At 42.4% G+C, this 24412-nt stretch overlaps 1 protein-coding gene across 1 annotated transcript; it reads right to left on the reverse strand.

Moving 5' to 3' along the window:
- Window positions 1-6141: 6141 nt before the first annotated feature.
- On the reverse strand, window positions 6142-22231 carry LOC143276009 (uncharacterized). Its single transcript, XM_076580388.1, has 7 exons — window positions 22062-22231; window positions 14444-14976; window positions 13906-14077; window positions 11956-12840; window positions 9702-9923; window positions 7659-7895; window positions 6142-7254 (listed from the first exon to the last, which is right to left on the reverse strand). Exons 1-7 carry the CDS (start codon window positions 22108-22110, stop codon window positions 7184-7186), a joined length of 2169 nt encoding a protein of 722 aa, XP_076436503.1. The 5' UTR covers window positions 22111-22231; the 3' UTR covers window positions 6142-7183.
- Window positions 22232-24412: the final 2181 nt, after the last annotated feature.

Below are 24412 nucleotides of genomic sequence, written 5' to 3' on the forward strand. Positions count from 1 at the left end.
GCCTCCATGCTTTCTCACAATGTAACGTGGAAAGTCTCCCATATCTTTTATCAAAAACATTTCCTTTGTCATGGGGGTTGGTTTCTTGTCTTTTACCAACACAAATTTCAGAGAAAATTGAGAGATAGAAAACAAAAAGAGAAAGCAAGGGGAAGACGACAACGACAATGATAATAATGGTGACGTCAGTGAAGACGGTGACTTCACTAACGTCACTATCATTATCATGATTGTCGTTTTTTGTGACGGTGATGGCACGGTATTGGTTTAAAAAGATCTGTGCATGTTATGTGTTTGTGAGTGAGTGAGTGAGTGTGTGTGTGTGTGTAAGTGTGTGTGTGCGCGCGCGCGCGCGCGCGCGTGTGTGTGTGTGTGTATGTGTGTGTGTGTGTGTGTGTGTGTGCGTGCGTGCGTGTGTGTGTGTGTGTGTGTGTGCGTGCGTGCGTGTGTGTGTGTGTGTGTGTGTGTGTGTGTGTGTGTGTGTTTCCTTTTGTACGTTTGCTTGGCTGGTTGATTTGTTCTTCTTCTTTCAAATTGTTTTAAAATTTTTTTTCTTCTTCATGTTCTATGTGTCTTCACTGAAACTGATAATGCTTTCAGTGCGAAAGGATGCTGACACAAACAGATGAACATATGAACAAGCATGAAATGAAGTAACATTCTAATAAATGAATGTAACAGAAAAGGTTACATCATCAAAACTTTGTTTTGTCCCGTTTACACGCTCCCTACACGTGGGTAAAGCATTGCAAGACACCTTTTTCTGTCACATTTGTGTAGAAAGTTGAATCATTTCAGTGTTGTACCCAACATCCTTCTGGAAAGATTCGGTTCAAATCTTGGTATATTAATTTCTGTTTGAGTTATATACATTGTCTTTGTTTTTAACTCAGTTGTGTAAACAAGGTGAGTCTGTGATATAACCTGGTGTTCGGTTTTTCATGTGTGCGCGCGCGTGTGTGTGTATGTGTGTGTCCATGGTCAACTTATACACATTCGTTTTCTTGGGAAATACTTTGTCTGCCAACACTTAATTTGGATTATACATAGTAGGAAAAAATCTTCACAGTCATGCAAATAATAGTTTGTAAGTCTCCCGAAATAAGCTGTATTTCCGGATCATTAATGGTTTATTTCGTCGAGGCTCGATCCGAAATCCAAAAACACTATATTACTGCTTCCCAGTTACCGGAACGTAGAGGCTATGTTTGGTTAGAAGACGGCATTACATCGTTTTTTCGCAATTAAAAGGAAAGAAATACAAATTCTGGACAGAACACATACAGTGACACCAACAACATCTTCGGTGTGTTTACTGCATATGAATATTCTAAAGTGGATACTGAATTAACTAGAATGAACATAAAAGAGAAATTGAATCGACTGTGTCGTAGATTCCCGGCGAGTGTAACGAAACCTGTCGAACTCTGGAGATCTAGAGAAAACAGCTAAATGTTGCGGTGTGCTTGAGGCGATGGCAACGTCTCCTTTACCATGGACTTTAAAGAAGTTCTTAAATGCCCGAGATATACCAAAATAACATGACTTAAACAGCGTTATCACTTCGAATACCGCAATCGATTCATCACACATAAAAAAAAAGCTTAAATATTCATTTTTGAAAGTCATTTGTACGTCTGCAATAGCACTGTGACAAAGACAATTTCTTTCCATCCAAACATGCTTGGTTCGAATCTGCTTTCATGCAGTTTTTTTTTAACCTGAAGCTCTATAATAACAAATACAGAACACATCTTAAAGATTAAAAATGTATTGCCCAAGTGAGTCTTGAAGGCTTTGCCTCTCTTGTGTTGTTTGCTATTGATTCCGATGTTGAATTTGAGGTTGATGCGTTGCAATGGCCCTGTCTTGTTTCTTTTTTTTTTCTTGTGGCCTCAGCTTGCATGTAAGATCACGGAGCACATTGTCTCACTCTTTTTATTTTTTTTATTTTGTTGTTGTTGTTTTTGCAAGGACCCATCTTATGTTAATACAATAATCATCCCACCCACAACGACTTGGAAATCAAATATCTCAGGGATTCATTTTTGTATAAAAGACATTTTCTGCATAACATATAACAAGGCACTCTTTGTGCTGTACTTGCAAATGTTCCTGTTCAACTAGACATGCGCTTCTAACGCTGTTGATTTTGGAACATTCAAACAAAAACTGTGTATAAGCGGCAATAACAGCACAAATCAAAACAAAACCTGAAGAAGCCATCAGCCGATTCAAGGTAAGTTTCACTTTTTGTGTCATCACTCAACTGTATGAACTAGAGTGACCTTTTTCTTTTAAAAATCTGACATATATATTTCATACTGTCCACGCAAACAAACAAGCAAACAAAAAATAAAGAAACAAAGGAACAAACAACAACAACAAATATTGGCAATCCAAGTCACTAAATCCAACATGCGTCAAAATCCACTTCGATAGGAAAAACAATTAAAAATTTTTTAAAAATGTATAAAAAAACTGCACGCGGGAAAAAATGTTTAAAAAACAAACAAACAAACAACAAAAAAAAAAACGTGTGGCGCTGTCATGTAGCGACGAGCTCTCCCTGGGGAGAGCAGCCCGAATTTCGCGCAGAGAAATCTGTTGTGATTAAAAAGAAATACAAATACAGAACAAATACAGTTTTGCTTTCTCCAGTCCCTCACCGACACTTTGCACACAAGACTTACTTTTTTTTTCTTTTTTTTTCCCAACAGTCCATGAAAACTTCACACAACACAAAACTTCCCCAAACCAACTCACAGAAGCTGCTGCCAGGCCGTCCTCTCCCCCCTCAATCCCCACAGAGCACGCGCGAACACACACACACACACACACACACACACACACACGCACGCACGCACACACGCACGCACACACTCACACGCATGCACACACAAACACATACACGCGCGCACACACACACACACACACAAACACACAGAGAGAGAGAGAGAGAGGTGCATTTGTATGGGTGCTATTCTCTTCGCAGAAAAACAAACAAAATACCACACACACACACACACACACACACACACACACACACACACACACACACACACACACAAATTGCTGATTTAGTCAATTCTGGGAATGTGACTTGCTTGGATGTTGGGCAAAATATTTAGACCAGGGAAAATAAATAAGAATGCCATCGATTTAATTTTCCTATATCGAGACAAAGACGCTAGTGTAAATCACACTCAGTGGGACCAGCTACCAATCGCTATCTGTGGGGTTCTCTCTTTTGTATTTGTATTTCTTTTTATCACAACAGATTTCTCTGTGTGAAATTCGGGCTGCTCTCCTCAGGAAGGGCGCGTCGCTATACTACAGCGCCACACATGTTTTTTTGTATTTTTTCCTGCGTGCAGTTTTATTTGTTTTTCCTATCGAAGTGGATTTTTCTACAGAATTTTGCCAGGAACAACCCTTTTGTTGCCGTGGGTTCTTTTACGTGCGCTAGGTGCATGCTGCACACGGGACCTCGGTTTATCGTTTCATCCGAATGACTAGCGTCCAGACCACCACTCAGGGTCTAGTGGAAGGGGAGAAAATATCGGCGGCTGAGCCATGATTCGAACCAGCGCGCTCAGATTCTCTCGCTTCCTAGGCGGACGCGTTACCTCTAGGCCATCACTCCACTTTTTGGCACATACAACCAGCAGTCACCAGTTTTCATCAATCAACACTACCAAGTTATATGAAAATGAAAGAATACAGGGCAACAGAAACAAGCTGACAATTTATACTCATTGGGCCCAGCTAAAAATCTGTATCTGCGGGTTTCTCTCTTTGTAGCACACACAAGCAGTAGTCACCAGTTTTCTTCAGTCAGCATTAGAAATGCAATGACGTGATGACATTTTATTGAATAAACATACATATTCATTTCAAGCTCCGCTCCCCACAAATAAATTGGATCAAAGAACAGAAAATTGAATTCTAGATGCATTCACGGGTATTTGTGTAACATATTGATACACGGTCAGCCCTGTGTTCCCCTTGGTCTATGTTTCCCCAAATTTTCCTTTACTCGGGTCTAAGTCCACCCAGGTCTGTATTCCCCCATATCTGTGTCTCCCCTAATTTACGTTTTCAGACTCTTTGCTCCCCCAGGTCTATATTCCAAAGGGTATTTGTTCCCCCAGGTCTATATCACCCCACTACTGACCACTGTATCTTTTGCAACATTAGTTGTTTTTTGGACAGCGGTTTTGACTACTGACTACCACTGACCAGCCCTGACTGCTGACCAACGACCTCGGCTGACCACCACTGACCAATTCTGGCCAATGACGGCTGCTGACACTACAGACCACTGACTACCAAAGACCACTATCGACCACTACTGACCACTGGTCACTGCTGACCACCAATGAGCACCTCAGACCACTGACCATTATTGACCATTGACCACCATTGACCGCCGACAACTGACCACTAATGACCACTAACTTCTTGCTGACCAGTGCTGACTACAGGTCACCGCAGACCGCCACTGACCATTGCTGATCGCTGACCACTGCTTGTAAGAGACAAGAGACTAGTGGTCAGTATTGGTCAGCGGTCAGTTGTGATCAGCGATGGTCAGTGGTTAGCTGTCAGTAGTGCTAAGTATTGGTCAGCGGTCAGTTTTGATCAGCGATGGTCAGTGGTTAGCTTTCAGTAGTGGTAAGCAGTGTTCGTCGGCGACAAATCAGCGTTTCACTGAGATCCGCCAAATTGTCGCCGGCGACATTTCAGCGGAGACGACAATTGAGCGGTTATCAGATCTCGAATAGATTGCCGAGTTGGCCACCAGAATATTGGGAGTTCAAATACCGGCTGGGCCAAAAGGTGAAGAGCAATAAATGCTAAAAAAAAAAGAAAAAGAAAAAAAAAAAGGCTGTGTAGTAAGTACAGCAATACAAGTAGTCGCATTTCAGACTATGGGTGGCCATGTGAGTTAGTAGTAGTAATAGTCGTTCCTCGAGGTGTGCATAATGTGTTGTGCAGGTATATATGTTCTACCGGAGCTGTCCTTACAATTATGAGCATCTCGTAGTTTCCACCTGGAATGATGATGATGATGGTATGGATACTTCTATAGCGCCTATCCTCGGTCTGAGACCAAGCTCTGAGCGCTTTACAAAGAGGGAGTCATTTGCGCAGCAGGCTGCCCACTTGGTTTGAGTCGACTGACAGCTGTCACTGGGCGCTCATCATTCGTTTCCTGTGTCCTTCAATCAGGTTTCAGTCACGCACACATACACACTCATACAGACATAGCATTTCCCCTCCCCCTTTTTTTTCTCTTCCCCCTTCGCCCTTTCCTCTCACTGTCTAGATTCTCTCTCACTTCCTTCACCCATCCACCTTTTCCAACCAGCAGTGAACTGTTCTCAAGACTAGTGAATTTTATGCAACAGCCAGAAAACTGCACTTGTGACTGCTGTTATCTTCAGTTGCTTTGAAGACGAGTGGAAGAACTCAACTTCTCCTCTCCCAAGTGGGTTCATAATTTTTTCCTCTTGTTTTTTGTATCCTGTTTTGAAAGAACCCAGGCAGTCAAACCCCTTTTTTTATACCCTAACATTTCACGTGTTTGACAGTTTTGTTTATTTACCCCGCCATGCAGGCAGCCATACTTCGTTTTCGGGGGGCGTAGGGGGGGGGGGGGTTGCATGCTGGGTATATCCTTTTTTCCATAATCCATCAAAACACTGACATACATTACAGGATCTTCAGCATGTGTATTTGATCTTCTGCGTGTGTATACACACAAATGGGGTTCAGGAACTAGCAGGTCTGCACATAATGTTGACCTGGGAGGCCAGAAAAATCTCCACCGGAGACCCGGACAACACTGCGTCGCCCTGGACTGCAGCCAAGAGCTGCACCTGAAAAAGTGCATGATTTGTGAAGCAGCAGCAGTCTTGTACGGGGGCGAGAGGCTGCAGCAGCACCACTGAGCCCGGCCCAGCAAGACAGGACAAGACATGTGTGGGCATGTGTTCGCGTGTCTGTGCGAGCGTGTGTGTGTGGCGTGCACATCCATGTAAGCTACAGAAAGACTTCATGACAAAGGGAAAAGACGGCGTTCCAAAACGAAGACAGAGAAAGGAGGCCACAGATTCACTAACACACATGCTCAAGCAGAAGGCTACCGTTTATTTCTCAATACCTTGTCAATAACAAGTTTCCTTCGGGTCGACAGGAATAATGCTCAACTGTCACCACGTCAGCGCCAAACAGCTTATATATATATACACTGGTTAAAACATTGAACATGAATTGTGAAAAGAAAAGCAGTGAGATACATGACAGGGTGCGCTGGACTAGTGTCAACAGGGAAGGTCTATGACAGACTCTCAGGTTCAAAATTCAGCATTTAATTCACTTTTTACCTCTATGAGGGGGGCTGGGTGAGGTGGAGGGGAGGGGGGGCAGAGGGCGGTTGGGGGAAACTGAAGGATCAGTATTTGGCATCTTACAAATTAAATAGCTTAACTTTTGCACAAAGAAATTAAACATATACTGTGATAGTTACTGTTCATCCTATATAAAACCAACGTAAACAATAATATAGTTAGATTTGATAAATTTGCTCATGTCATGCATAAAACAAACTGCATAAGGAAATGACAGACCTAGTATTTCTTTATCCATGCAGGTCCTACGAACCTACCCACTGCAAAAAACAAAAACAAAATGAACTTGTCTCTGTGTCTCCATAACTCGCGTCTGTTTTTGTTCAGTCAGTGCCATATCAGAAAGATTCCGTCACAGCAGATTCCTCTGTATGAAGTTGGAATCGCACACCCCGGGAAGAAAGCGTTGCCATAGTCCGGCCAACGTCCAGAATGATGTCAAGTACTGCTATGTCAGTGGCCTCCCAGTTCCGCGTCGTCGCGTCTAAGCACCTGGTTTTGTGTAACCTGAACTTCAGTGGAGAACATAAACATACTTGATTAAACAAATGGGAAAACCCGGAAATAAGAGGGAAATCGTCAACATAAAAAGGAGTATCAATTGCCAGCATCCGATACCAAATAAAAAGCCAGGGTGTCTGTACTTACATGCATGTTCTGCAAGGCAACAAGCTTTAACGTCCTTAGTAATAGTCCATTTCAGGAAAAAAATCGTCGGTTACTTCTTCATCTGTTGTTCCCGTAGAAACTGGAGTAGTCACTGTAGTTTACGGTGTCGTGGAATAAGTCGGGGATGTTTCTGAGGTGCGCACTGGAGTACTTGTTGTTGTAATACCATCTGAAACACGAACACAGTCGATTGCCAATGCTTGGTCATTATTTGAAACGGGCATATCTTCCTCTATAACATATAACATTTTTATATCATCATCTAAGATGACAAGACCATAAATGAATAAACGAAAACTTATATATAGCTTCCTTTATAACTCATTTTCAGACCCATAGAAATCAATAGATAGATAGATCAGATGAAACATTGTCAATACTGGATCAACAACAAGCTCGTCATATTTCAAAAAAAAACATCCAAGTTCTGGTTCCACGATGGGTTAATTTGATTCAGTAATGACCCCATAAAGAATGGCAATCCACAGGAATGTTACTGAAAATCTCGCGAACAATGACCAGAGCGTACAAGTGACACAGAAAACAATGACAGTTGTGTTCATTAACTCCTACCTGACGCTGGCCTCCCGAGAACTTCTATCTCACAGAAGTGCAGTGGCCAGGAGTCTGTGCGCAACACCAGTGACACGTACTGTCCGACGATTGGATGACCGCACTCCAGGCGGGTAGTGGCGCCATCTTCAATATGTTCATCACGGTGCAGACAGAGGTCTTTGGGGTCGTGTTGTGTTTCAGTGGGGTCGGTCAGTGTTCGAACCACGTAGATGTCAAAGTCAGACAGCCGGTAACCTGCAGACATGATATACTGCTGGTGATTGGTTGGTTTCTCTCCTTAGGAAGAGTTGGTTGAGCTCCTCCTCTGATCTAGATGTAGGAAACACATCTGCACGTCTGAACAGTTTCCTTTGATCAGCCATATTTCTTCTTGTCTGATTTGTACAGTGTACATATCAAAAAAAAGAAAGAAAGAAAAAAAAAAGATATATCTCTCTTACCAGTGTCTGAAGATCTGGGCTGCCTGTGTGCTTTATGATCAAGAAATTCAAATGTTAGTTATAGAAAGAAACTCATTGTGGCATACATAACTTTGGGATAGACATATAACTTACAATATTGCATACAGACAGATATTATCAGTTGTCAGAACAGAATGTGCGCTATAATTGCATTTTTCATTCTGACAGCTCTTTTTAATTCAAGATTGATTGTCATATTGGTAATGCAAACAGTCAAGTGTTGAACACTCGTCGGTTTTTTTTATTAAAACCTGCAAGTTTGGTGGACCAGGAATTCTGCCCTGTTACAGACTGCCATGTCAGAAGTACAGCCAGTGTACGAAGACTAGTCACTCGGCCATTGTGTTGCGTGAAACGTGTGGACCGATCGTTAATGCATACATCGTGTTTCTCTGTTTCTCGAATCAGTGTCTTGTGTTGATTGTCAGATATGTACAGTTCATGCTCTCCCTTAGCCAGCACAGTTTTCTACCAGTGTTGTGTGTCAAAGGCAATCCCACGTCAGATACTGTACTCCATCACTAAAAAGCGATTCACAAGGGAGGTAAAGGATGGACAACACTGAAGAAAACTTTTTAAGCTGACGTCAGAATGACTACATATCAATTTCACAAGAGCGGTAAGAGATGGACAACACTGAAAACTTTTTAAGCTGACATCAGAATGACAACGTATCAAAGTGGTACTTTTTCTTCCAATAAACAGTCATTGTATTATAGAAATGTCCAATGGCCCTGAGTTTTAGTTTGTATGCTGAAACCGGTACTTTAACGGTGGGAGGAACAGAGAAGAATATATAAGGGGCATAAAAGTAAAGAAGACAAAACAGAGGTTTGACAATGCTTGTGGCGGATTGTTTTCCCATCATCAACCTGTTGATTAGGCCAAAATGAGTAATGCGACAAAATCTAGCTGCAGAAGCGTCATTTATCGTTCCGTAGTATGTATCTTTTTTGTTCAGGTGATGTCTTCATTGAAGACTCCAGGAAAGGTTGGAGTAAATCGTAAGAAGACGAGCAGGTGTCCGAGTGTGTGAACGACAATAACACAGGTACTGGTATTATTCTGTGTCTTCTGTGTGGACAGCAGCAAAATATTTATATTTCAACATGAAAGTTTGCTGTTGATAAAACAATGAAGGTACAGTTGATTCTATTGAAATATGACGCCAGTTCAAGTGACTGCTCTTTTGTGTTAGCAGTTTCGGTAAAGCAATGTACCCGTAGCACTGATTCAGGTATCTCCGCATTTTGTGCCAGTGCCACGTTTTGTCCAAATTCGATAAAAAAAAAATCATCTGCTTTACATTCCAAAACACACCACTCTCCTTGCTATTCTTAATTTCAAACCATATAACACTTTATGAACCATATAACACTTTATGAACCATAACACTTTATGAACCATATAACACTTTATGAATAAACCACACCATGCCACTGTGAGGAATTCTGTGTATCGTCTGAACGTGGCAGCAGCCAGGCGCTAGAAGAATCTCTCTCTAAACTACAACTCCTGTATAAAAAAACAAAACAAAAAAACAACAACAAAACCACGCCATAGCTGTAGACACACTCACCACAACAGTCCCCCCTGTTGGTGATGACCACAGCCGACACCTCAAACAGCCCCATCAGGTCCACTCGCCACCACCGGATAGGGTTGTGGTCAACGTCAGCGGTGTGTGTGCACTGTGCGATGGCGGTCGATTTGCTGCCGTCCACAGCTTTCTCTGGGTTTCCGTACCTGGGGTGGTAGGTGCTTTGAATGGCCGGCTTGTTGAGCGCCACGTTGGTCAGTGCTGCCACACACATGGAGGAGCCACACAGTCACAGCATTCGTGGAAGTAAATACTGCACCATGCACTGACGTATGCTCTACCTCATCCCCACTACCACAACCAATCTGCCTCCAGCTCTCTCTCTCTCTCTCTCTCTCTCTCTCTCTCTCTCTCCTTTCTCAGCTTTCTTGCGTATTCTGTTCATTTATGTATCAAATTATTATTACTGCGAATTCAAACTGCAGCTCATAAACGTGGGCTCGTATCTGCACCGTTGGAAAACAGACATATTATCACTTTCTTTCTTTATTGCTGTCTTACTACCAGCATGTATGCATATGCGTGTGTGTGTGTGTGTGTGTGTGTGTGTGTGTGTGTGTGTGTGTGTGTGTGTGTGTGTGTGTGTTGGTGTACATGTGTGCGTGCATAATAAAATTATGTATCTGTGCATGCACTTATAGCTATGGTTCAAGCATATGAACAAATGATACATTTGAAAAGAAATCATCGACAGATTAAAACCACCAATTTCTGTTTCAAAATAATTATAACAACCTGACGTTTCATTGTTTCCTTTTGGCTTGGCGTTTACACAGAAACAATCAAGAGCCCAGCAAAGCATTGAAGCACAAACCTGTTCCATGTCATTAAGTGAATGAAAATCACAACAGTGTGACACAACGTAACACCTTATGCTACAGAGGACTATTTTCCCAGCCAAAAATCACGGGACAGTAACAGCAAGGAGGATCGAGAAATCCATGGTTTGTACCATCCTACCACTAATAAGCCATCGAGGGGACCAGAAGGAAATGGTTCTTCTTCAACAATGGGAAAATTCCATTAAAGAAGACTACCGGGATCCAACTTCATGGCTGAGTGTACCAGTGGACATTTCATTTCTTACATTGAACTTGTTTTTATAAGACTGAGTTCGATCTGGAGCTGGATGAGAACTGTCCTGAATTTGTATGTGAGAGAGAGAGAGAGAGAGAGAGAGAGGGGGGGGAGGGAGAGAGGGAGGGAAAGAGAGGGATGGAAACAAGGACAAACAGGGTCAGAGACTAAGGCAGACTGACTAGTTGTGTTTTCATCATTTCTGTTTTTGACTGATCGAATGTACTCCGTGGTCAGGACAGCACATGATCGGAGTTTGACCTCAGCAGTGTCGGAGGACGGGAACGTCATGCAGACCTCCTTCAAGAACCAGCCCAGCAAGACCCCCATGTGACCAGGTGAGGGGCACTGCCCCCAGAGGGCAGACCAGTTGCCCAGTGCGCTGCTGGCAAGTAGCCCCCTTCTTCTACTTCATCGTTTGTGTGCTACAATCCCAACGTTACAAAATATCAACCGGTCGGAGACGCTTTCGCAAGTATTTGACATTTTCATCTTTTATTCCACCCTCCTCCTGTCCTTCTTTTAAGTGCTTACATTCAAACGTGAAAAATAGTACTTTGATAAATTGTCTACAATCACAAGCTTATGTGACGGAACATTAAACCAATTCCATTATACCTATGTGACCTTGTCTGCAGGCATACTATTTCAAAGGAATTACATTCTGGTTATTTTTTGTGATTCCATAAGCCATCGAACGCTGACAAGCATTGCTGTGTGTATTTGATATTCTGCATGCGTATCAACATATATATATATATAGAGAGAGAGAGAGAGAGAGAGAGAGAGAGAGAGGTCACATCATTACATAACATCAAATCAGTTCAGTGCAGAGAAATCTGCCAGGTTTGGTGTTTGGCTTTGTTCTTTACTAAAAACTTCATACATTGATATGTTTCGTTGAGCATGTAGATTACGGGGGGAATATTCAAAATTTATTTGCGATTCACACTGAATGAAACTGTCTGCTCACCAGTTTTCCCGCAAGAGGGGGAGGTCCCAGGTAGGCAGTCTGCTGTGCAAATGACCCCGTCTTTGTAAAGCGCTTACAGTTTGGTTTTCGACCGAGGACAGGCGCTGTGTAAGTATCAATATCATTCATTCATTCATTCACATGTTCTGATCAGCTCACCACATATTTTCAGTCCTTCCTTACCTCCCTTTGGTATGGATCCTTCTGGCTGTTCAGGTAGAGAGTAAGCGGTCAGTTCTGAAGACCAGCTGCCTTTCCAGATACACCAGGAGATGATGATTTCAGAAGAGGTCACTTCCAATCCGTACGGGTATGTGCCGCCATTCTGGGGGACGTAGTCACGTATCACTCGCCAAGAGCCGGAAGGAGTGATCTGGACGACGCAGAAATAGCCGTCATATCTGGAGTTACATACCCTGCCTCCAGTGGCGATGTACAGGTTGCCGTTGTTGTCGAAGTCCATTTTTCTGGGTTGCTCAAACTGCAGGTCGGACAGATCCAGATCTCCAATGGTGAACTTGACCTCCCCGGTGTGCACGTTGACGCGGAAGACACGCGAGCTCGTCCAGTCAGTGACGTACACGTCATCGCCAAACCTCTTGAGACAGAAGGGGTTGATCATCACGTTCCCTTGCACATCCTCATAAAGAGTCCGCAGTTTTCCCCCCTGCATGTTAATGACGTCAATACGGGCCGTGGCGGACCTCCTCCGGTTGCTGACAATCAGAGTGTCGTTAGGGCCTTGGGCGATGGCGAAGTAGTACTCCTCCGTGGGAATGTTTCTCACCTTCTGCAGGCTGGAACCGCTGACACGGTAAATGGCTATTTCGTACCGGTCCTCCATGGTCACGGCTATCGTCCCATCCTTCAGTTCCAGCATGGCCCACGGTCTGTGCACGTTGTACGATGCTTCCACTACTGCCGGACTGTCCAACGACAATATGTCCAGTTTGTCGGCAAATAGATCACCGATGATGAGCTTCTCTCTCTTTGTAACCAGGATGGAGGTGATGAGAGAGTACCGGTTGTCTGGGTCGACTGCAAACAGTAACCGCACGTCAGGAGTGTCTGAAAAGGGCAGGAAAGAGTAAGTTTGTTTCACTCCTTGTTTTCATCCTGTGTAGTTTCCTGCCACACGACACATATACACCGACGCTAACTTGATCGGGTATGCATTCACACCTGCATGCACGCAACCATATATGTACACGCTGTATGGACATAGCACGCGCATGCACGTACGTGTGCTCACACACACACACACACACACACACACACACACACACACACACACACACACACATACATACATACATACCTAGAGAGAGAGAGGTAATAGATTTGTACAATAGACTGAAGCTTAATCTGACACAACAACAATCAATCAGGTAGAACAACAAACAGGCAATATCAAGACTATGAAGCTTACCCTTCCCTCCAATATACAAGATGCGTGTGACGACACATGTTCGACACTGAAATTAAATCGTAAAGTTTATAGGTCTGTGTCCTAAAGCGACGTTCGTTAATCACCAAAGGCCTCGTGAAGTCTGCAAAGTATGTTTTAAAGGCACCTGTCTGAAAGTTCAAATGAAAAATGTTATTGTCATCTGGTTTGATTTAGTTTCCATACATAATTACATTGTTTAGAGTCTGCTGATTGCATAGTTCGGTGCTCATTACCTGCATAGTTTTGGGTCAGGTAACCATATAGCTTAGATCATCATCAGTATAGAGTTCTTTACCTTTATACCTGGTATCCTTGCACCTAAAGGATGGAATCCATTACCTGTATTTGAGGTTCGTAACTGGCGTTTCCATCTAAAGCTTTAGGCTGTCACTTACAAAGAGTTCATGACCGGTTATACATAAACAGCTTGGGGTCCTGTTCTTGTATGACCAGTGATAATCATCAATACTACCCCTTTGTGTGTATAACTGTGTATACTGGTAAAGTTTGGTATCCTGTTCTTGAATGACCTGGGATAATCATTAGTACCACCCATTTGTGTGCATAACTGGGTATACTGGTATAGTTTGGTATCCTGTTCTTGTATGACCAGGGGTAATCATTAGTATCACCTCTATGTGTGCATAAATGTGTATACCACTACAGCTTTGGGGGTCTGTTACCTGTAGGCTTATACGTGTATGTCACTGGACTCGTAGGTTCAGTGGTGGGGGTGGATGATGGCGGTGGGGGTGGCGTGCCCTGTCCACCCCGCAGATCCTGCAGCAAGGACTCCATGGTGCCCACTTTCTGCTGGACAGTGGTCAGCTGACTGGCATGGCCATTGATGTTCACCTGGATGGCAGTCACGGTACATGTATCTGTAAACTTACGGCAACGAGGAGTGACCATGTGTGTTTGTGTGTGTGTGTGTGTGTGTGTGTGTGTGTGTGTGTGTGCGTGCGTGTGTGTGTGTGTGTGTGTGTGTGTGTGTGTCCTTTTCTTCCTCTCCTTGGGTATTCCCCCCTACCCAAGTTCTTATGCAAGGCAATGGTCATCGATTGTTCACCCGCATATTGACGAAGAATGAAAACAAACATAAGTTATGCAGGTGATTTATGATGAATCAAGAAACAAAAACAAAAAAGAACTAAAAACTGTTGTTGTTTTAAATCTCAGAACAATGTGTTGTTTTTCTATAGAGCCACCAACACAACTCACCTCCAGCTGTGAGATTCTGGTTTCAGCTGACGTCAGCCTGTCTTTGACTTGGGCCAGCTGGGACGTGACCTTGTGAGCCTCGTCCTCAAACTCCTGCACCACGTCCAGTACGCCCTGCATCGCCCCAGCCTGCTCCATCACCTCAGCCTGCTGGTTCATCACCTCCCCCACCGTCTTCACCAGCTCCATCACCTGCTTCTGCACCTGCTGACCCATCTTGTGTAGGTTCTCCCTCACCTCTTTGCCCATGTCCGAGATCTTCTCCATGGCCATGACTTGCATGTCTTGCTGCTGCTCCCTCAGCAAGGCGTTTTCCTCCTGAAGGGACTGCACCAAGGCCATGAGTCGGGCTTCGGACTGCTGCATGTCCTGCCTCAACTGATCCTGATCCAGCTGCATGCGTTCCAAGGTCTCCAGAATGGATCCTTTGTCAGGGTCCAGGACGATGTTGGCGCTGTTCCCCACTTCCAAGACATTGAGATCGGCTTCATCGGCTGCAAGGGGTGTTGTGATGGGGTCACCGTGTACGGACCCTAAAATGAAACACCAGAGCATCTCAAGAATATTGTGGTGCTTCTTCAGTTACTGTTGTGCTGATGGTTGTTTCTTTCAATGTCAGATTATGGACAGCACTTATGTTTCTCTTGTCGATGACTGTCTGTCTTTTTCTGATATTTTTCCTGTCGTCTCTTTCTTTCTCTTCTTCCTGTTCCCCTCACGTCCGTTCGGCTACAAGTGACATGCTGACGAACGGGAGGATCAGCAACATGATCTGATTTCATTTGTTACCTTTACCCGAAAGCATCCTGGCAAATTTTCACATCTTTAGAGGACTGTTAAACTCTGAAAAATTGGTGGCGAGAATCTGACCACTTTGATGGGCAGGACTTTCTCTCAACTTCTAGCATCACCAGACAGGCCCTGACATGGAACCCCCAGGGGAAGAGAAAGAGAGTACGACCGTTTTAACCTTCCCCGATCGGTCAGCTGTCCATTCATACCTGGGTGGAGTGAGGGCAATCAGAGTGAAGTGTATTTGTATTGTATTTCTTTTTATCACAACAGATTTCTCTGTGTGAAATTCGGGCTGCTCTCCCCAGGGAGAGCGCGTCGCTACACTACAGCGCCACCCATTTTTTGGTATTTTTTCCTGCGTGTAGTTTTATTTGTTTTTCCTATCGAAGTGGATTTTTCTACAGAATTTTGCCAGGAACAACCCTTTTGTTGCCGTGGGTTCTTTTACGTGCGCTAAATGCATGCTGCACACGGGACCTCGGTTTATCGTCTCATCCGAATGACTAGCGTCCAGACCACCACTCAAGGTCTAGTGGAGGGGGAGAAAATATCGGCGGCTGAACCGTAATTCGAACCAGCGCACTCAGATTCTCTCGCTTCCTAGGCGGACGCGTTACCTCTAGGCCATCACTCGTTCTTTCTGAAGAACGCAGTCATGCTCAAATGGGGCTTCGATCCCTGATCACTGGTGAGCACTGGATCAGAACTCCAGTGCCAAACTGATACCACCACCCCTAACTTCATGCTTTTTGATTTATACATGCACAGTTTTGCACTTCTTACTGACGGGATCTGGAGAGAATCTTCAGAGAAATGTGAAAACTGACGTGGAACTGGAAAACACAAAATGGACACTAATCACATTTGACTAGTTATTTTGCAAGATAAGTATTCTACATGTAAATGAAGAATAAACAGGATAAAGCCTAAAGTTAACTATATTCCAGGGTGATCTGAGGCAGAACCATCACATTTGAAAAACAACAACAACAACAACTGCGCACAGAGAAAATGATGTGGACATAAAATGGCATAAAATAATAATAATAATAATAATAATAATAATCAATTTCTAAAAAACCCGATCAACCCACCCTAACAGACACCAACATGCAATTCTTTGACACTGATTTTGGTCAGCCTGGGCGCATGATTTTTTTGTTTGTTTGTTTTTGTTTGTTTAATATCAGTATGATGTTTGCAATGAAATATGATGATTACCGTTTACAACTGAAAGACGGCGGGTAAATGGACATCGAAGAGAACACCGATGTAACAGGCCAAATTCTACACCTAGCTACTTTTTATACCCAGGTATAAAGTAGTCTGGGCTATTTTAACTCCGGGGTTAGGCCATATCATACTCCTCCTGGCCGGAATATACCCCCTGTATACACTCCTCCCACCCAACCAGTTTGTATCACATGATGTTAATAGTAGTAGTAGTAGTAGTAGTAGTAGTAGTAATGGAAATCTATACAATGCCTTCCAACGCACATGAAACTTTACAATAATTGCAAAAACAAATTTGCAATACCAAAATAACAATTGTATCATACAGTGTATAAAAATTGTCCAAAAGCTATCAAAAAAAATCTTTAAAAAATTTTCAACCTAAACCGTCCAACAATTTCAAACACAAACAGAAAGCAACAACGTGTAACACACACACACACACACACACACACACACACACACACACACACACGCACACACACACACACGAGCGAACACGTACGTATACACGTGATTGCGCAACCACATTTCCCCTCGGCCTCACATACACCCAAGTAAGAGTTATATGTGCTCACCGTTGAAAATCAGTATTAGTTAAGGGGTTATTGGTGTGAAAAAAGGACAGGTCACTTTTGCCCACATTTATTCCCTTTATCTATAGCCGAATGGTTAAAGCGCTGGACTTTCAATCTGATGGTCCTGGGTTCGAATCTCGGTGACGGCGCCTGGTGGGTAAAGGGTGGAGATTTTTCCGATCTCCCAGGTCAACATATGTGCAGACCTGCTAGTGCCTGAATCCCCTTCGTGTGTATGCGCACGCAGAACTGAGAGCAAATACGCACGTTAAAGATCCTGTAATCCATGTCAGCGTTTGGTGGGTTATGGAAACAAGAATATACCCAGCATGCACACCCCCGAAAACGGAGTATGGCTGCCTACATGGCGGGGTAAATAAATAAAAACGGTCATACACGTAAAATGTTACATGTCTGTCTGAGTGTGCGTCTGAAATCTGATTGAATGACACAGGAAACGAATGATGAGCGCCCAGTGGCAGCCGTCAGTCGGCTCTACCCAGGTAGGCAGCCTGTGGTGCAAATGTCCCCGTGAATGTAAAGCGCTTAGAGCTTGGTCTCTGACCGACGATAGGCGCAATATAAGTATCCACATCAATCAATCAATCTATTAAGTTGATTCTACATTTTTGGATGAGAACAAAGGCATTCCATCCTCTGAACATTCAGTTACTGCTTAGACCAGAGGGAGGTGCGGGGGGGGGGGGGGGAGGGGGGGGGGCTATTTTAATTTTGAAAATTACCTGTGAAATAAAAATTATAACCATTAAACCATATTTTCTGGAGTGTGTGTGTGTGTGTGTGTGTGTGTGTGTGTGTGTGTGTGTGCACGCTCGTGCAGTATCCATAGTCTTTTTTCTTCATTTCTTTTCTTGCTCTTTTACTTTTTAGTTGAAACCTCTTTCCTCAATGCCATCTTTTTCTTTCCTGATTTTCTCCTTCCTTTCTTCTTTCTTCCTTTACTTTTTTACATTTCTTATGATATTATTCAAGTTTTATTTATCCTTTTACTCCGACTGGAGTATGGAGGACTACTATCAAAGGATAATTCCACGCCAATTAAACATTCAAGTATTGAACACTGTAACTGATCATTAAGAAAGCACAGATATTTTTCAAACTATAATTAGTATCTAAATAAACAACTTTTGCAAATCTCGTAAACGTTCTTATACCTTACAAAAGCTTTCTGCTTCCTTTGAGCAATTTATATAAAAAAAATTAAAACTGACTTTGGAGACATATTTTTTGACATGTACCTACTTGTTTCGGGAGTCATTATACTTGGGGCATTCCATTATAAAATGGAACTCATCCACAATCACAGCCATATTACAAATCTTACACGACCGTAACTCTCGTGGTGTGCAACTACGTCTCCTATTTCAATATGGCCCACAGGATATAAACTGGCCTAGGCTAACCTAGTTATAACCTGGGAAAAAAGTAGCCGAGGCTAGTTTATTTACAGGGGTATATTCTGGACAAGGCCACTTAATACGGGCGCTTATTTTGGACAGGGTAGAGTCACGCCTGTTACGCTGTTTTTTGCAGAAAATGTTACACGAATCCTGTTGATGAGAATCTGATTTTACCATGGAATGTCCCATTTTTTTCCTGATATTTGTAAAAATAAAAATGTGTAAATCGTTTTGTAACTTGTTTTCTGTGGGTAAACGGCTTATACTGAGATTCAGCAAACGGAATCAAACTTGCAGTTTTGCGAAGGACACTTTCATGCAGATAAAGAAAGGTTACCACTTATTTCATCTTTGATGCAAACGTTGTGATATAAATCTGTTGGCATGTTTGATTATGTTTTTTTTTTGTTGTTGTTGTTGTTGGTTTTTGTTTTGTTTTGTTTTTTTAATCCATCATGCGTCAATACGGGTCAATGAGTGAATTGAAATATTGAAATCTTAAAAGCATTGCACGATATCTCTTCTAACTCAAGTGTCTGGTCTGAATAAAACAAGATATTCACCACATTTCAATCTGAAAGGAAAGTAATGGTGCGAAAAGGCAGAGGAATGTCAAATAACAGAGTTCCATTACGTTTTGGAGAGCCAAAGACACACAATACCAATCCATCACTGCTGCTTCTAACCAAATCATTCTGCATGTTGCCCTGCCATCCACACAGCCCAGAGGCCATTTCAGGGATGAACACCTGTCAGTTCTTAAAACCAGTCAAAGAAAACTGCAAGATACTGTTCAAACTTTGGTCAGAATAACGTTAAAAGAACCAATCTATTCAGTTCCACATCGATCCATGTCAAATTCAAATTCAAATCAAGTTTATAAACAACAACTGAAAACAGCTTAAAAGATCACCTTGTCCACGTATGCTTCACACCATGGAACATTTAGATAAAGATACTAAAAGATCACCTCAGCCAGCTTCCTACACATTCAAAACTGCATGACTGTAAATAAGTTACAATTGTACGCGGACAAAACCGAAGCAATCATCATAGCAACTAAACAAAAACTCTCCTCCATCACAACTGACACAATCAAACTTGGCAGCACATCCATCCCTCTTTCCAGCTCAGTCAGGAACCTTGGCGTTGTCCTTGAAAACACACTGTACATGCACAAAATTATCAGTCAGACATGTCAATCCTGCTATTGTCAATTGCGGTGCATCAGTTCGATTCGGAAATGCCTGTCCACCGACGCATCATCTAGACTTGTCGTTTCTTTCATTCTCTCGCCTTCACTACTGTAACTCTCTATTGTCTGGTTTGCCTGCTTCATCCATTCAGTCCCTTCAGCGCATACAAGTGGAGTGGAGTGATGGCCTAGAGGTAACGCGTCCGCCTAGGAAGCGAGAGAATCTGAGCGCGCTGGTTCGAATCACGGCTCAGCCGCCGATATTTTCTCCCCTCCAATAGACCTTGAGTGGTGGTCTGGACGCTAGTCATTCGGATGAGACGATAAACCGAGGCCCCGTGTACAGCATGCACTTAGCGCACGTAAAAGGACCCACGGCAACAAAAGGGTTGTTCCTGGTAAAATTCTGCAGAAAATTCCACTTCGATAGGAAAAACAAATTAAAAAGCTGCACGCAGGAAAAAATACAAAAAAAAAAAAGAAAAAAAAAAAGGGTGGCGCTGTAGTGTAGCGACGTGCTCTCCCTGGTGGAGAGCAGCCCGAATTTCACACAGAGAAATCTGCTGTGATAAAAAGAAATACAAATACAAATATAAAATTCTGCATCACGATACGTCCTTAGAAAAAATAGATCTGAGCACATCAATCCTCTTTTGCAACATCTCCATTGGCTTCCTGTCTCACACAGAATAGAGTACAAGATCAACACTCTATGTTATAAATGTATTCACAAATCTTCCCCTTCCAATCTCTGTGGCTGCCTTCACCTCTACATCCCATCTCGCTCTCTATGATCGGCTTCAAATCCACTCTGTTTACACATACCAAGATTCAAACACTCCATTGTCCGCCACAGTTCTTTCTCTGTCTCTGGACCTTGCTTTTGGAATGAACTTCCTCTTTCGTTTCGTCAGGTCTCCACACTCAACTCTTCTTTGTCTTTAGTTTCTCTAGTTTAGAGTTATGCATGCATGCGAATTTTTGGTATGGAAGCGCTTTGATTTGTCTCTGCACAAATTTCAGTACTATATGATACTAATTCATTGACTCACTTGTGTAAACAAAGTGAGTCTATGTTTTAACCCGGTGTTCGGTTGTCTGTCTGTGTGTGTGTGTGTGTGTGTGTGTGTGTGTGTGTGTCTGTGTGTCCGTGGTAAACTTTAACATTGACATTTTCTCTGCAACTACTTTGTCAGTTGACACCAAATTTGACATAAAAATAGGAAAAATTCAGTTCTTTCCAGTCATCTTGTTTAAAACAATATTGCGCTTCTGGGATGGGCACAAAAAAATAAAGAATGAAGCCTAATTATATGCAAACTGCATTTACTTTTATATTTATATTTTTTGTATTCTCTAAACTTGGCACTTTGATCTGATATTCTGAACCAAAAGCTAGAGCAGTCATTATTATCATTTTTTGTTCAAACAGGAACTTCTTTTGCTAAGCATGGAAGTTTTATTTATTTTGCAAACGTTTTGGTGCAGTAGTAAAAAAGGGAAATTACTCTGTAATGCTAGTGGAGTTAATTTGCTTTAAACTGATCTTTCTCATCTTAAACATTACATTTTGAAACAAGAGAGGCAAGGCCTTCAAGACTCACTTGTGATGCACTTTTTTTTTTAAAAATCCAAGCTTTTTGTGTATTGAGTATAATTTCAAAATGTAATGTTTAAGATGAGAAAGATCAGTTTAAAGCAAACTAAGTTCCCATCAGAGTAATTTCCCTTGTTCTACTGTCTACACCAAAACGTTTGCAATAAATAAAACTTCCATGCTTAGCAAAAGAAGTTCCTGTTTGAACAAAAAATGATAATAATGACAGATCTTTTGTTGGGTTGAATATCAGATCAAAGTGCCAAGTTTAAAGATTACAAAAAATATAGATATAACAGTAAATGCATTATACTCAATACATAAATAGCTTGGATTTTTTTTAAAGTGTATCACAAGTGAGTTTTGAAGCCTTGCCTTTCTTGTTTTCTTCTTATTATCATTATTACCATCAACAACCATGTATATATAACACCTTGAAACAATTCAATCAAGATACTAAAAACATTGAATTCTTTCAGGACCTGAAAAAGAGTGTCCAGGAAGACAATCTGGATTTTCGATCCTTCAACGTTGTCCATCATAATGATGGGTACAGAGAATTAAATACAGAAACATCTGCAGAAAGCAAGTTCCAAGTCAGAGCATGTCACTTGTGTTTTCACATGTACTTGAAGCTAATAATCGCTGTGTGCGTGTGTGTATTAACACTTGAGAGAGAGCTGAGAGAGAGAGTAGCACAGTTAGTTCGTTATTTATTGATCTAAAAACAAGCTGTGGGAAGTTAGTGGTGCACCAACCCCCTTCCAAATGAAGAGATATCAACAATGAGTTCATTCACCTTGCCACAGGACGTCGACACAGAGAAGCAGACTGATGGTGGTCCACATGGCTGCTGCACTGAGGACCACGTTCTGTTCACACTGCGATGTGACACAGGCAGCTCACTGCTCATCCAACTGCCCCGCTCTGCTGACAAAGCGCTTCTGTCACAGGAGTTGTTGCCCTGGACTAAATCTAACAAAGGAATGATAGAAACCTAGTGGAGGGGAGTGAACGTTTGAGTGGTGGGGGTGGGTCAACTGTCACTATCTCCTCGTTTCCGTGCACATGGCCACGCGAGTTTCATATATTTAGAACCCCACCCCTCATCAAATTCGCCCCACTGGTTTTGTTTTGTTGTTGTTGTTGGGGTTTGTGTGTGTGTGTGTGTTTTGTATTTTGGTTTATTTCTGATTTCTGCTGAAGTCCTCCTGCCACATAAATAACAAATGTGCCGTACAGTTCCTATGGGTATATAGGTCTAGTATTCAGTCTATGTTGATATAAAAACATCAAGAACCAAGCCACATGCCATACAGTTCCTATAGGCATATAGGTCTAGCATTCAGTCTATGTTGATGTAAAACATCAAGAACCAAGCCCTGAAATACTTGGCATGAGGAGCCAATAGTATGATAGAATTCACTGGATCAATCATAAATGAGAATAGAATCTTGCCCAATGTGTTCTGTGTGACCATACAATAATAATAATGAAGATATTATGCGGTGTAGCGTATATGGATTTTTCTGGAACGAGTGATGCTTCCTTGAGAAAATGATACTGTATAAGCAAAAATTTGTACGAAGTACACATGCTATGAATGAAGGCAACATAATTCTCTTGAGTTGTTTTGTATTACTCTTTGTCACAACAGATTTCTCTGTGTGAATTTCGGGCAGCTCTTCCCAGGGAGAGCGCGTCGTTACAGTGCAGCGCCGCCCTTTTATTGACTCACTTGTGTAAACAAAGTGAGTCTATGTTTTAACCTGGTGTTCGGTTGTCTGTGTGTGTGTGTGTGTGTGTGTGTCCGTGGTAAACTTTCACATTGACATTCTCTCTGCAAATACTTTGTCAGCTGACTCCAAATTATGCATAAAAATAGGAAAAATTCAGTTCTTTCCAGTCATCTTGTTTAAAACAATATTGCTCCTCTGGGATGGGCACAAAAAAAAAGAGAAAAAAAATGAAGCCTAATTATATGCAAACTGCATTTACTGTTATATTTATAATTTTTGTATTCTCTAAACTTGGCACTTTGATCTGATATTCTGACCCAACAACAAGAGCAGTCATTATTATCATTTTTTGTTCAAACAGGAACTTCTTTTGCTAAGCATGGAAGTTTTATTCACTTGGCAAACGCTTTGGTGCAGATAGTAAAAAAGGGAAATTACTCTGTAATTAATGCTTGGGGACTTAATTTGCTTTAAACTGATCTTTCTCATCTTAAACATTACATTTTGAAATTATACTCAATACATAAAAAGCTTGGATTTTTTTTTAAAGTGTATCACAAGCGAGTCTTGAAGGCCTTGCCTCTCTTGTTTTTATTTGTTCTGCCAGCAAGTGTATGCCCTTTGCTTTTTCTATCAAAGTGGATTTTCCACCGAATTTTGCCAGGGACAACCCTTTTGTTGCGATGGTTTATTTTATGTGCATAAAGTGCATGCTGCAAATGGGACCTCGGTTTATCCTCTCATCCGAATGACAAGCATCCGAACCACCACTCAAAGTCTATCCTCCTCTCCTCCTTTTCCTTCTTCTTCTTCGTGGGCTGTGACTCCCACGTTCACTCGTATCCACGCCATGAGTGGGCTTTCACGTGTATGACCGTTTTCACCCCTGCTATGTGGGCAGTCACACTCCGTTTTCGGGGTGGGCGTCGGGGGTCCAGCTGAGGGGGAGAAAATAATGGTGAGTGTGGGGTTCGATCCTGTGCGCTCTTATTCCTTCAACTTTCTAAGCGGACGCGCTTACCACTAGGCCACCAATCCACTTACATAATACCACTTGGCCAACACTCCACTATAACATCAAAGCTGAGGTCTGTACGGTACGACTCACACGATGTTAACAGTTTAGCCGGACGATAAAATCTAGCCATTGGTTTTCCGCGGGAACGGTGACTACCAGGTTGATCCCCAGTGCGAATGGCGGAGCTTTTCAAAGTGACGTCACAGTCTGCTGACATCCTGCCGTCAGCCAGATTGGGAGAGCACACATGACGTAACGATACAGATCTGATCGCAAGACATCACCATATCAGATACGCCCCCAACTATGGTGGCACCTCGTGTGCACCAACTGTTTTCATCATTCACAGTTTTTGCCTGCCCCATCATCTGCAACGTTTCAGAGGCGTTACTC

Source organism: Babylonia areolata, chromosome 2, assembly GCF_041734735.1.
Source record: "Babylonia areolata isolate BAREFJ2019XMU chromosome 2, ASM4173473v1, whole genome shotgun sequence".
NCBI classification, from domain to species: Eukaryota; Metazoa; Mollusca; class Gastropoda; order Neogastropoda; family Buccinidae; genus Babylonia; species Babylonia areolata.